The sequence below is a fragment of the Lactuca sativa genome, chromosome 3 (assembly GCF_002870075.4).
Source record: "Lactuca sativa cultivar Salinas chromosome 3, Lsat_Salinas_v11, whole genome shotgun sequence".
NCBI classification, from domain to species: Eukaryota; Viridiplantae; Streptophyta; class Magnoliopsida; order Asterales; family Asteraceae; genus Lactuca; species Lactuca sativa.
The window spans coordinates 293,426,899-293,440,926 of record NC_056625.2 but is presented as its reverse complement, the minus strand read 5'-3'; the positions used below and the strand labels follow the sequence as shown (position 1 = coordinate 293,440,926).

At 30.9% G+C, this 14,028-nt stretch overlaps 1 protein-coding gene across 2 annotated transcripts; it reads left to right on the top strand.

The window, feature by feature from the left end:
- Positions 1-446: 446 nt before the first annotated feature.
- LOC111906346 (axial regulator YABBY 1) lies at positions 447-11,684 on the top strand. Of its 2 annotated transcripts, XM_052769588.1 has the most exons (8): positions 447-811; positions 952-1,119; positions 1,626-1,737; positions 2,707-2,755; positions 3,236-3,311; positions 3,574-3,651; positions 9,593-9,714; positions 11,339-11,684. In XM_052769588.1, exons 1-7 carry the CDS (start codon positions 698-700, stop codon positions 9,677-9,679), a joined length of 684 nt encoding a protein of 227 aa, XP_052625548.1. In that variant the 5' UTR covers positions 447-697; the 3' UTR covers positions 9,680-9,714; positions 11,339-11,684. The 2 variants fall into 2 exon arrangements, with proteins under 2 accessions (XP_052625548.1, XP_023757872.1); XM_023902104.3 differs by lacking the exon at positions 9,593-9,714 and having other exon boundaries at positions 453-811.
- The last annotated feature ends 2,344 nt before the right edge of the window (positions 11,685-14,028 follow it).

Sequence of the window (14,028 nt, the reverse complement as noted above, 5' to 3'; positions counted from 1 at the left end):
CATTCTGGCACACAATACTTAGTAAGAACAAAATAAATAAACATATATATATATATATATATATATATATATATATATATATATATATATATATATATATATATATAAGTTGGTTCGTACCATACACCGATGGTATTTGAAATTTTATACCATTATCGTACCAAGATTATACAATTAATACATCACTAACAACTAAATATATTGGTTATCAAACATATATATACTAGCAATTACATTAGTTTTGTTGGTAATTTTTTGGTACATGTTTTATAGCTCTAATATATATGTTATCTAATATAGCTCTCCTAAATATAAAAGAGTTTGAAAAAAAAATGTACCTAAAATCTTTTTGGCGTTAAAAAAATTGGGGTTAGTGAACATTTATGGGCCATAATTAAAGTAACATTAGAAAGAAATGTAATGAAAGAGAGAACCTTGGGGTTTGATTAACAGGAGTGATATATGATGTAGTGGGTCTCTCTTTTTATATCTCTTGTCTTTTACATTCTCCATTGTAACTTCCTTCTCACTTGTCCTTGAAGTCGCACACACAAATTCAAGGCCAGATCCCCAAACATAATCTATCCATATACATTGTTCAGTCCATCATATCAATCAATCAATCAATCACCTCAAACTCTGAGAAACAATCAAAACAAAAGGAGAGAGAGAAAGAGAGAAGAAAGAGTAAACAAACATGTCATCATCGGCATCCTTCCAACCGGACCACCACCACCACCACCACCACCTCTCACCAACCCCCGAGCAACTCTGCTATGTCCAGTGCAACTTTTGTGAAACCGTTCTTGCGGTATACATAATCATCATATGCATGATTCTCTATATATCATCCATCTCTTGTTTTAAAATTTCATGATCTTTAAAGGCAGTTTGAATTTCGTTACAAAACTTAATCAAATTATTATGGTGTGTATGTTGTTGTTGTTGTAGGTGAGTGTTCCTTGCAGCAGTTTGTTCACAACTGTTACTGTTCGATGTGGGCACTGCACCAATCTTTTGTCTGTTAACATGCGTGCCCATCTTCTTCCTGCTGCTGCTGCTGCCTCTGCGAATCAGCTTCATTTTGGCCATAACTTCTTCTCTCATCAAAACATTATGGTACAACCTAATTAATTTGCTAACTACTTATAAATAGTACAGATCGAGAAACTCTATATACGTCCTCAAAGATTACAAAAAATAAATATATAAATAAATAAATAAACGTGTACCTAATTACCTGATCATTACTCTCCTCAAACAGTGATATCAACTAGCGAAAATATTTTATAAAGAATACACATGTAGTCCCCATTGTGTTTTTCAATTCGTTCTTGATCCTGTAGCAGATGACCTAATTCTATCTTTCTCTCTCTATCTTTCTCTCTCTATATATCTTTCTCTCTCTATATATATAGATACATAAAAATTTGTTGGTCTTGATATATACATACATCACGGCATGTGTAGATGCTGATACTGTTAAGGTGTCTGCCATTAGGGCTTCATAACGTTATTTCGGGAAAGACTCGATTTATATATACTACAGAAATTAGGGTTTCTTGAAAAGTTCACAAGTTTTGCGTCTCATATTTACTTCGTTTAAATGAATAATTTTTTTACAGGAGGAGATGAGGAACATGACCCCTTCGAACCTATTGATGAATCAGTCAATTCCAGAGTCTATAGGTCCAGTTCGAGTTGATGAGTTACTGAAACCTCCTGTAGTGAATAGGCGTAAGATTTCTTTTGTCATTTTCTTTCTTGTTTATCAACCCATTGGTTTTTGAATCTAGATGTGATATAAAAGAAGGTTAAAGATTGTTTTGTTTTCTTTTGTTTTAAGCATAAAATACAGAAATCCGTTAGTTTCTCAGTAAATCAAGAAAGTTATTAAAATAGTCCATTGATTGTACTTTCAAAAGCTTACATCTAAATGGTGTCTTGAGCATTTATTGGATTTGGTATGTGGGAAAACTCTCTTTCTTTAGCTTTTATTTCGTGGCCTTCACTCTTTTTTTTCTTTATTTCTCAATATGTCCATCTCTTACCACCAAAAAGGTAACTTTTTTCTGAAACTATACGATTACATGACATTATAACTCAACAAATGAAACCCTAATATATTATTTTTATAAACCTTAATTATCTCCCTGTATCTTGTTTATTTGTAAGCTAGTCTTCAAATTTTGTAGAAAAAAGTTGTATTGTTGATGAAAAAAAATTCTCCAATTGGCCTATGTAGAAGTGGAACAAGAAAGTTATTATTTTTTTTCTTACAGAATACTTCAAAGATCGAACTTAATCTTCATTTACAAGCGTAATTACATAGAAAGTTTGATTTGTCATCTTAAGTTTTTATAATATTTTCCTCATAAATTAACTCTTTACGTCTTTGACAAAGAGCCCATTCCATGGGGAAAAAATTGGAAATATTGTGTTACATATTCAAATTTAAATGCATGATAAATAAATGTTTTGCAGCTTTTATAGACCTATACTTTCTTGCTTTTGTGTTTACATGTGGATGGGATTAGAAATTATCTCTCCCCCGGAATTTAAGATGGGCACAGTTTCTTGATATATATAGAGAGATAATGATGAAGTTATGATAGGAGAGAGACAACACAAAACAGTCTGAAACCAAATGATTTTAATATTGCGTCTGTTTATTTTGTCGTTATATTTGTCTTCATGTATTTGCAGCTCCAGAGAAGCGCCAGAGAGTTCCTTCTGCTTACAACAGATTTATCAAGTATGTATATATGTCGATTAATTTTCTTGAGTGATAAAATAGCTTTTAAAAGTAATTTATGTCGAAAATTCTTAAAACAACAATGGCTTTGTATATATCTACGTGAATAATCTCAAAAACATTTGTTTATGTTTTTCTAGGTATGCGTATTTCTAGTAAACGGAAACCATTTTAATTAAAATAATCATACTTCTTTTTATTAAATAATATTTGTGACTCATCCGTTCTTGAACGAATTAAGTAGAGTTGCTTTTAGATTGTTATACATGATCAATAGAGTTTAGCACTCTAATAAAGCTTCCCTTCAAATTAATAGAAATATAAACAACTTAGCTTTTGTAACATTCCCGAATATGGAAAATATATGGTATTTAAATCCTACCTTGATGATTATTTCAACAGAAAAAATTTCTATTTGACAAATTGAGAAAAAAAAAATACATACTAATTCTCTTGGAAAACTAAAAATATAAATTGCAGGGAAGAGATCCAACGTATCAAAGCAGGTAACCCAGATATAAGCCACAGGGAAGCCTTCAGTGCAGCTGCAAAGAATGTAAGATCCAAGAACATATATGTCTCTCATTATTATATTTCTATTTATTGATTGCATTAATGTTTTAGAACACACACACACACACACATATATATATATATATATATATATATATATATATATATATATATATATATATATATATATATATATATATATATATATAATGTGTGTAAAAGTAAACAACTTTAATCAATTTTGATAGCATGTGTTTTTAGGTTTGCGATTTTTGTCAATTAATTGTTGTAATTTATTGTTTTAGTGGGCACATTTTCCTCACATCCACTTTGGTCTTATGCCTGATGATCAGCCCCTAAAGAAACCATCTGCTTGCCAACAGGTACACTCGTTTACTCTATTTTATTTTATTTTTCTAAATAAAGTTCGGTTAAAGTATATAATCAATAGTAATAAACTTGCATATGAAAATTGTGTTTTATCAAGATTGAAATGTCAACTATGTTAATTTGCGAGAAGGGACATTGCGTTTCTTACTTTCCATGGATTTATGGAAAACGTCAAAATTCAAGTTTATGATATGTAGCTATCATACACATTTCGTAAACTGAGTTTTGGTTTATTGGAAAACGTAAACAAATTATATGTGAATGTTGCAGGAAATAAAGTATTAAAATATAAACAAGTGTAAGTTGCACAAGATTTAGTGCTCAAAGTAGTAATTAAAACTGATTTTTGTTATGATAAGTAGTCGAAACAAGAATGAAGCCAAAGCTTAATTTTACTCTAATATTGAAAAGAAAAGGTTATAATATCCGGTGAATACAAAGTAATTACTCTACTTAAATAGCCTAAGTATTTCTAATATTTTAATACAAAAAGTACTAAAGGTAATATACCACCTTACTTAAGAAAATAATATGAGGAAGTGAATCATCTCCTTATTTAACGTAAAAGTGGATGTAAGAGAAAAGCCGTCTCTTAATCCATACCCTCATATCCTGAGAGATGTATGGAAATTAAGGGCAAGGGGAGAGATGGATGACTCATTCTTTATGAAGTGACAAATGGGGAGGGGAAGGATAGTCGACTCATCCATTTTGGAGAGAGAAACACAAGTCGGCCAAAAAGTAGTATAGGAAAGAGAAAGAGAAGGATGATTCAACTTTCCTAATGTATAAACATCACAAGCCTTTGCAATATACACCCATTGATCTTTTGAATTTATATATTCTACAATAATAATAATATATACACGATCTAACATTGCCTCATAAAAATGAATGTCAATGTGTTAAGCTTCGATCATTAAACATGCAATTTTTTATGAAGTAAGTTTTTCACTTGTTATCGACTTACAAAGTGATAGGCATGATATGATGTCTCGTACACTCCTTCACTAGATTCCTAAGTCAAATGAATTGACATGCATCCTTGCCGTAAACTCGACTTCACATTGGTTAAAAATTGTCTTTTGCTTTTGAAATTTACATGTAACCGTTTTTTCTTGTAGAAAAAAAATCATGTCATCTATTGAGTTCATAGTTAATAGTTCGTCTTACATACTATAAGATTTGTTTTACTACTTGGAAACGCAACACCGATTGCTTTTTCCATGAAACGACTTGAAATTCCAATCGTAAATGGAGAATTTGCTCAGGTGACTTAAATACCTTAAACAACCCAACACTCTCTCCTATATTCAATTAAGTTAATTTTTTCACCATGTTCTTAAGTCCGAGCGAGTGTGAGTTAAATACCACAAATTTCACAAAAGTCTTCTTTACCTAAGTCGTTTTCGTAAATAAATTTCATACTTATTTTGCGACATTTTTGTTCTATGGTAGTAAGAAAGTGAACCCATGTCAATCATTTAAAAAAAAATCATTTGTTTCTTGAATTCGACAATGTCTTCGGTGTTCAACCTGATAGTTATTAAGTTGTCAACATAGATACCATCAACATGCTATTTTGGTTCCTTTTGTACATTGGTCGAGTATTGTAAATTTTTCAAAAAAACGATCCCTTTTAAGATTTTATCCAAGAAAATGTTCCTAGCTCAAGGAGCTTGACATACAAAGAGTTGTAATACCTTATGACGATGTACTTTATAAACATATCCTTATGGTTGGGTAACGTAGACCTCCTGCTTGATCTCCATATTCTAAAAGTCGACTTGACATTAATATGGTGGACGACCTACATTGAGTCGTGAAAATAAGTATGAATGTCACAGTGTTAGTGTTAGGTAGTGTTACTTGCTCAAAAACATCATCACGTATGATTCCTTGCGTTTATACAAAGCCTTTTGCAAAGATTTAAACTTTATGCTTTACCATTATTCATAATTTATGTTTCTTTACTTTAAAGACTCAGTTTAAGTTGATTGCTCAATTAACGGTTGGAAAATCTATAAGTTTGAACCTTTTGTGTTTTTTGTGATTGAATCTAAATTTGTTTGCACGGCCTCCTTCCACGCTTTAGAGGTTTATGCTTTTTTTACTATTCAACAGTTAATCTAATGCAATCATCATTAACTCTTTGGCTCAAGTATCATACTTTTGGTTTTTGTATAGATATTGATCATCTATCGAACTCTTTAACCCCAACATAGTACATGGGGCTTTCCTTGTAGGTTGAGGGTAATGAAACCGGTGTTGGACAAAATTTGCATAGGGTCGTTTGGTTTTGACCACGTCGTTTGTTGGGTTGTCTGGTTGTTCTGGGTTGATCCCGGGAGTTGTTTTTTTGTGTTTTTTGGGATATATTTGGATAGTGATTCAGTAAGGTTTTAATGAGTCTTCATCTCTTCTTCCAAGTTTTTGTATGAATTCCAACCTTCTTTTTCATCAAAATCAATATTGTAACTAACTTATAACTTTTGTTCTTAAAGATCAAATAAAATTTATCTTTGGTTTTGACCACATCGGGAACAGTACGGGTTGGTACAAGTTCCGTCACACGCTCATCCCTAATCCTTATGATTGAAGCATTAAGCTTCTTTAGTTGACTACATACAATAATAAAGAAAAGAGTACAATATAAAAAATATATATCTAGTGGATTCTCTCAAGAACTCTACAATACATCTCTTCCTTTAAGAAGACTCGTTGATATGTCTATAACAGTTCGATTTCACCTATCAACAACTCCATTTTGTTGTGGTGAATATGTTTTTATAAGATTATGTTTAACACAATTTTCTTCAAAAACCACTGAGAATTATTTTTAAGTTGAAACCCCCCCCCCCCCCCCTCCTATTCTTTAGATGTTTCTTTAAAATATAACCTGGACTTTTTCAAATTGTTAACTCCAATAGTTTAATAGAACCCAAGGCTTCAAACTTCTCATATAAGATATAAAACCACATCCACCGACTAAAATCATATACCCAAAAGGAGAAATTACATGCTTCCTCCAACAAAGCTTGGTGTAATCTTACCATATAAGTCTTGCATGAAAAACTTAGAGTTTTTTTCATCTAAAAAAACATTTCATTTCGACAAGGAATTTAAGATTGTTTGGCGAGAAGCGAAGAACACACCCTTCACACACTTGGTTTGGGTGTTTAGTCATTGAGACACTGGTTGCCATAATCCTTTTGACAACTTCTTTAAGGAAGGAATGTTAATATGGCTATGTCTAGAATCTTATATCTAAGCCGTTTGTCTTTTGTTGGTAATAGATTTCTCGACCCACTACGCCTTAGACGGGTTTTATTCAACCAGTTATTGACCTTTTAACTCTCGAAAGTAATGTTTTTGTTTATCTAATAATATGTCAAATCCGAAACATACATTATGGCCAACCTCCCTTCTCCATCATTTGTCCAAGACGAATAATATTATTTTATTTTAATACTTGAAATATAGTATACCTCATTAACGAGTTGTTGGTAACAGTTTTACAATAAAAAATGCCCTTTTCCCTAAATAGTGACGATTGAACCATTGTCAAATCCCACATGACCTATAATATTTGCATGTAACCAATGGAACTATGAGTCCTCTCTATTCATATCGTTACTAGCATTGTTGTGTAGATATCATACCTTATATTCAAATCGATTATCTCCCGGTGCAAGAACACTATCTCAAATCATGGTGAGATTCCATCATCAAAACAAGTACTTCATCATTGGCTTGAGTGATTTTTGCCTCCTTACATTGGTTCTTATTCAATAACTCCAACACATAATGACCAAATTTTTTAAAATAAAAATGTTTTATTTTACTTTTATTCTTTCGAGGAAGGTTGCAAATCATTCGAATTTTTAGTTGATCCACATTCACCTCCTCAACCATGCTTACAACCTTGGACTCGTCCCCAACTTCTACTTATATGTCCATCTCTACCCCATGATGTGTTTGAAGAGCTTCCCCCGTCGTTCCTTCGATCAAGAGACCCACTCAGCATCTGTAAATAGGGATGGTCCTACTTTTTTTTTCTTTGAAACATCAAAGCATTTCACCATGGGTCCTAAGAGGACCCACAACCTCATCTGCAATCATATTTCCAAGCCTCCAAATTGCTAGATAAATTTCATGATTTTTATAATCATAACGGAACGAATGAAAAAAAGTAATTCAGGACCGTAATTTCCATGATCTTTGAGATCCAACACCAATGACAATGGAATTCAGTCTCGTGGAAAATCATTTATCGCTTCATTGTCATTCGAATCACCTCAATGCCGCTCCTCAAAGTTTAATTCTAGTCTCATTTACCCGACCGGGTCTCATATGAATCATCTTAAACGTTTTACATGCATCTTTAGTTGTATCCTTCTCGGCCAACATTAGAAGTAGAATCTCTTGGTAAATACCCATACAAGCCATCTAAATTTTCTGTTCCTACAGTCTTTCATTTCAAATTGCATCCTACATTGGTTGTGATTGCAAATTCCCTCGTATTTTAATAGCCCATACTGAATAATTCATATGTTTTAATATACCCTAGTGTATAGTATCACTACCTTCTTTTATGTTTCTTTGAGTACAATCACCTTCAAATTTTGAAGTGGCCATTATTGGCATATACTTGACCATTTGTTAAATAATCGATCAAAATAAACAAGTATATGTTGTAGAAGATATAATGCTCAAAGTAGCAAACAAAAATGATTTTTGTTATGGAAAATAAGGAACAAAAGATAGAAGATGGAAAACAAGATTAAAAATTTGAAAAATAAAGTAATATTAAAAAAACTAAGTTTTTAGAACCATAAAAACAAAGTTCGTAAGAATATTTTAAACAAGGGATAATGACTTGAATGGGTAACGAACTTTCGGTTTTTGTCACATTTAGTCACTAAACTTTTTTTCGTTATCTATTTGTCATTGAACTATTGAAACTGTTCACATTTTACCCTTATGACCGGCTGTTACCGGTCATAAGGGTAAAATGTGAACAGTTTCAATAGTTTAGTGGCAAATAGATAACGAAAAAAAGTTTAGTGACTAAATGTGAACAAAATCGAAAGTTCGTTTCCCTCTAAAAAGTTCAATGACTAAATGTGAACAAACTTCCTATTGTATTATGTTTTAGCAAAATTATTTATTTTTGTTTAATTGTAGCAACATTTGTTGATTAAGAAATCTATGAAATAAAAAAAACAAAATGTAACATCCGGATTTCCAGGTATCATCATTTAAGTATTTTTCTTTTGAGTTAAGAAGAGAGACTCGACGAGTTGACGCCTCAACTCGTCGAGTAAGGTCGCGACTGATGACTCGGATTAATGAATGGACTTGACGAGTCGCTGAGGCGACTCGATGAGTCCGCGCTGTTGGCAGAAACCCTAAATCTTTGGGCCCGAGCCATATTTAAAGGCACTTATGGCCTTCAATTGCGACTACCTTTCCCATAAGTGAGAACCCTAGCGAGTTTGAGTGTGTAGAGTGAGAGGAAGAGCTATCTTGAGCTTTTTGGTGTGATAGATCTGGACCCTTCTAGGTTCAGAGAGCCGAGAATATGAAGCTTTAGTAGAGTAAACTTTGGGGTTCGAAGTTAGGAAGCATTTATGAGATTTTTATGGTATATATAGTTACTTTCATCTTACACTAGATATGAAGTATTTTATATAAATTACGTGCTATGTGTGCATATTATTTGAATACTTGTTGTCTATGCTGGATAAACGATTTTATATATGTTTTAAAAGATTTAAACGGTATATTTATTTTATATCTACAAATATGTTGCGGATGAAACATGGGTAGATGAAATAGTTGGTGTGTGATGAAATAAAATGATGAGAGATAGGTGATGATAGAAAGGTGGTGATAATTAGGTAAATAAATGATGATGAATATGTGATGTAGGATGAAAGGAGATACCATAACCTTAACCAGCAATGTGGCGATGTAGTCATCTACCAGAGTATAGATGGCGACTACGGACTATTCTAGACAACCCAGTGGAAACACCAGCATGCCCATAACCTGTAGGTGATGAATTACGAGTTCAGGCGATGTTGTAACTACGTATTCATGCGATGATACTCTAACCCCTTACTATGAATTACGAGTTCAGACGATGTTGTAGCTACATATTTATGGGATGTCACAAATTTCGCATGCCAAACCAATGGTCATAATTCACATCAGTGAGAATGGTTCATTTTTTTGTAAAACCAAAATCAGATTGGAAATTTTGATTTTTTATTTTGGAAAATGTCAAACCATTGGTTTTTTATTTCGGTTTTGGTTTTTTGTTTTTGTTTTAAATATATTTTCAGGGTTTTTTTTTTTATTTCATAGATTTCTTCATCAACAAATGTTGCTACAATTTAACAAAAATAAATAATTTGCTAAAACATAATACAAGAGAAGGTTTGTTCACATTTAGTCATTGAACTTTTTAGAGGGAAACGAACTTTCGATTTTGTTCATATTTAGTCACTAAACTTTTTTTCGTTATCTATTTGCCATTGAACTATTGAAACTGTTCACATTTTACCCTTATGACCGGCAACAGCCGGTCATAAGGGTAAAATGTGAACAGTTTCAATAGTTCAATGGCAAATAGATAACGAAAAAAAGTTTAGTGACTAAATGTGACAAAAGTCGAAAGTTCGTTACCCTTTCAAGTCATTATCCCTTTAAACAAAATTTGTAATGAAAATTTAAACTTCGGTAAAAATTGTATATAAAATTAGAATTGTTAAAAGAAATTTAAAATTAGCCTATTATAAAAAAAAAATAGAGGTGAAAAAATAAAATATTATATTAAAGGGGGTAATATGAAAATTCCAATCGGGAAATTTAAGATATAAAATTTGTGAGAAATTATTGAAAAAAAAGACTAATATTATTACATTGCATTTTATGACTGAATGACAAACATATGTTGGTAATTGTCAGCTTTATATAATATAATCTAAGGCAATTGGCATCATATACTTACAAGCTCGTTTATTATTTCAATTCTAGTATGCATGATTTATCAATGTGTTTTATGTTAAATTATGTTAATTCAACAATGTTTTTATTTATTTATTTTTAAATTATGTTCCAAAATATCGACCGTAAATTAATAGAAAATAGTTTGTATATTGGTAATATTTGTTGAAATTCGAAAGTCAAATTCGAAAAGTAATTGTTAGTGAATGGAGACACTGGTTGTTTTATTCGATTTTCTTATCAAATTTAATGTGTCGTTTCTATTTGTCGTTTCAAAGAACAAAATTTGGTATGGTTTACCAAAGTATTTAGATTTTGCAATCAAACGAACAATGACGATGATACTTATTAGAAAACATGCATTAGATGATGATCAAAATAGAGAAGTGTATGAACAATTGGCAGTATATTAATTGTGTTTATTCTATATCCTCTTATAATACTCTTACCTTATTTTTATTTTTATTTATTTATTTAATATTTTTTTTTTCCTTTTTGCAACGCATTGATGAAATATTGTTTTAACGTTCTTTGGCCTAGGTTATCTAACTTTGCCACTAACAAAGATTCATGTTGCATTAATATTACATTCCATGTCTGATGCATTGTTATTTTTCCTAGAATTTTGAAAAAAAATTATATATATTTTTTGATTTGTGAGTGTAGGAAGGAGATGATCTTCGATTGAAAGATGGTTTTCTTAGTTCGGGCAACGTGGGAGTTTCTCCATACTAGGGAAAGCGAGGGCTAATGTATAATAGCTAACTAGATTTTCTAGTTCCCCGCGTATGCACTACTCTTTCTTGCATTGTTATTTTCTTTACAAGACCGATCCATCAATGAGGGTTCTCGTTTATAATGTGTGTGTTTGAGTTGATTCCTTTTGATGACTATTACATTTGGTTTCGGATATCAAAGAATGGTTTAAGGTGTTAAATCATTCTTAAAACCCTTTGACATGGTGTATCATTACATTCGGTTTGTAATATAATTGTTTCTTTGTTGGCTTTTAGATTAGTATCTTATTACAAAATCCATGACTTTTGATGACTAGAAAAGTATTAAGTAGAAAATAACTCCTAGCCTTGTTAGTCTATTCACACCGAACAAATAAGTGACTAAGAAAGCCCTCATCTGAGTGTGAAACAATTTTCAGTTACTAATGGTTCGAGAGGTTTAGATGTGATCAAGGATCTATTTGGAAGAAAACTATTCTATCGATTCATGGTTCCGATGGAGGCATTGTCGAGACATATATCTTGCTAACAAAGAAGGGACGTGGGGCAACGTTAGTTATCTTCATCTAAATATATTAGACCACAATGTGGACCTAAACAATGTCTTCATCTATCAAACTAGTAATTGGTCGTGAGTTGGAGACAATGATGGAATATATTCAGTTACTTGACTTATCTTATGAGCATAGTTAACAAATCTTTGTTAGATCAAAACCCGATTCACACTATTTGGAACAGAGTTGCTCGTGCTGAAGAACTAGACTTGGTAGACTCCATACATGCATAAATCTTGAGCGCATCGGTCTTAATATTGTATGCACCTTATGCCCTTTTTGTATTAGCAAGCCCAAAACAGAGGAACATATCTTTATTGAGTATTGTACAAAGCGTTTCTCAACCGGTGGTGAATCAACATCGTAAGGACTATTGATTTCATGCAACAACTCTTTGAAGCTGATGCTAACATGGCTATTGCTCATGAGTTCAAGCATGTATAATTGTTGTTCTTATTACGTTTGTTTGGGTTATTTGGTGTTGTATAAATGACTGTATATTCAACAACAAGACAAGGAACAACAAAGATCTAGCAAATGAGATTACGTTTTTTGCTTCAAAGTAAATGAGGATTAGAGCTAGTTAAGGTTCCGTCATTAACTAGTTTAAATTGTGAAATACTCGTAAAACTGAATATTTAAATATATTGTAACCCAAGCTCCTCGCTATATTGTGTAATACTTGTAAAACTGCATATTTAAATATATTTTAACCCTAGCTCCTCGATATATATATATATATATATATATATATATATATATATATATATATATATATATATATATATATATATATATATATATATATATATATATATATATATATATATATATATATAGGGTTAGGTTCATGAGAGACGGCCTAATTTTGTGAGACCGTGAGACACATTTTTTTATTTTTTCATTTTTTTTAAATTTTTTTTAGTTAATTCAAGTTCCGAAAATAATATTTAAAAAAAGAATTTTTTGATTTTTTTCCATTTATTTTGCATTTTAAAATTATTTTTAAAATATGTACAGTGTAATATTCTATTTAGAATATTTCACGTATTTTTAAAAAATAATGGGATATTTTTCTTATTATTTTTTATTTTTTTTAGTTAATTCCAGTTCCGAAAATAATATTTAAAAAAAGAATTTTTAGATTTTCTATTTATTTTCCATTTTAAAGTTATTTTTTAGAATATATCAGTGTAATATTCTATTTAGAATATTTCACGTATTTTTCTAAAAAAAAAAAACGGGATTTTTTTTATTTTTTTTATTTATTTATTTATTTTTAGTTAATTCAAGTTCCGAAAATAATATTTAAAAAAAGAATTTTTGGATTTTTTCTATTTATTTTGCATTTTAAAATTATTTTTAGATTTGGTCTCACGGTCTCATAAAATTAGAATGGTCTCAAATGAACCTGAACCTATATATATATATATATATATATATATATATATATATATATATATATATATATATATATATATATATATGTGTGTGTGTGTGTGTGTGTGTGTGTGTGTGAAGTTACTATAATATTTAGCTCGAATGATTTGATTCTACTAATAAAATTATCTCTAAAGATATTTTTATGCTCTCATAAGTAATGGTCAGGGCCGGTCCATTACTATGCGATGCCCGAGGCAAGACTAATATTAATGCCCATTTGTTTTTACCGTGCGATACATAAGACACATACAACAAAATTTTTTAAAACAAAAGCGCATTGAATTTTTTAATTAACCAAAATTTGTATCATTAAAAACACATAATTGCAAAAATCGCTTAAAATGATCTTTTCGTGCATTCTTTGATGCAACTACATTGTTAGCCAAAACAAATTCAACCTAAAAAAATGCTTAGCCGAGTTGTTGTTGAGAGGTACGTGTTTTGATCATGGTAATATATGACATTTTTGGAAGCTACTTTGTTAGAGACAAGAGCCAATTTGTTGCTGAAAGGTGGTTGTTTTAGTAAAGGTTAAGAGCTATGTAGGACTTTTATTTGTATTAGAACAATTATTCTTGGCCATATACATTCTCAAACTTTGGCTGATTAAGAAACATTCGTA

Coding starts and splice junctions, on each gene's coding strand:
- LOC111906346 (XM_052769588.1), top strand. CDS start 698: ATGTCATCATCGGCATCCTTCCAACCGGACCACCACCACCACCACCAC. Junction 812..951: donor TTTGTGAAACCGTTCTTGCG/GTATACATAATC, acceptor TTGTTGTTGTAG/GTGAGTGTTCCTTGCAGCAG. Junction 1,120..1,625: donor TCTCTCATCAAAACATTATG/GTACAACCTAAT, acceptor ATTTTTTTACAG/GAGGAGATGAGGAACATGAC.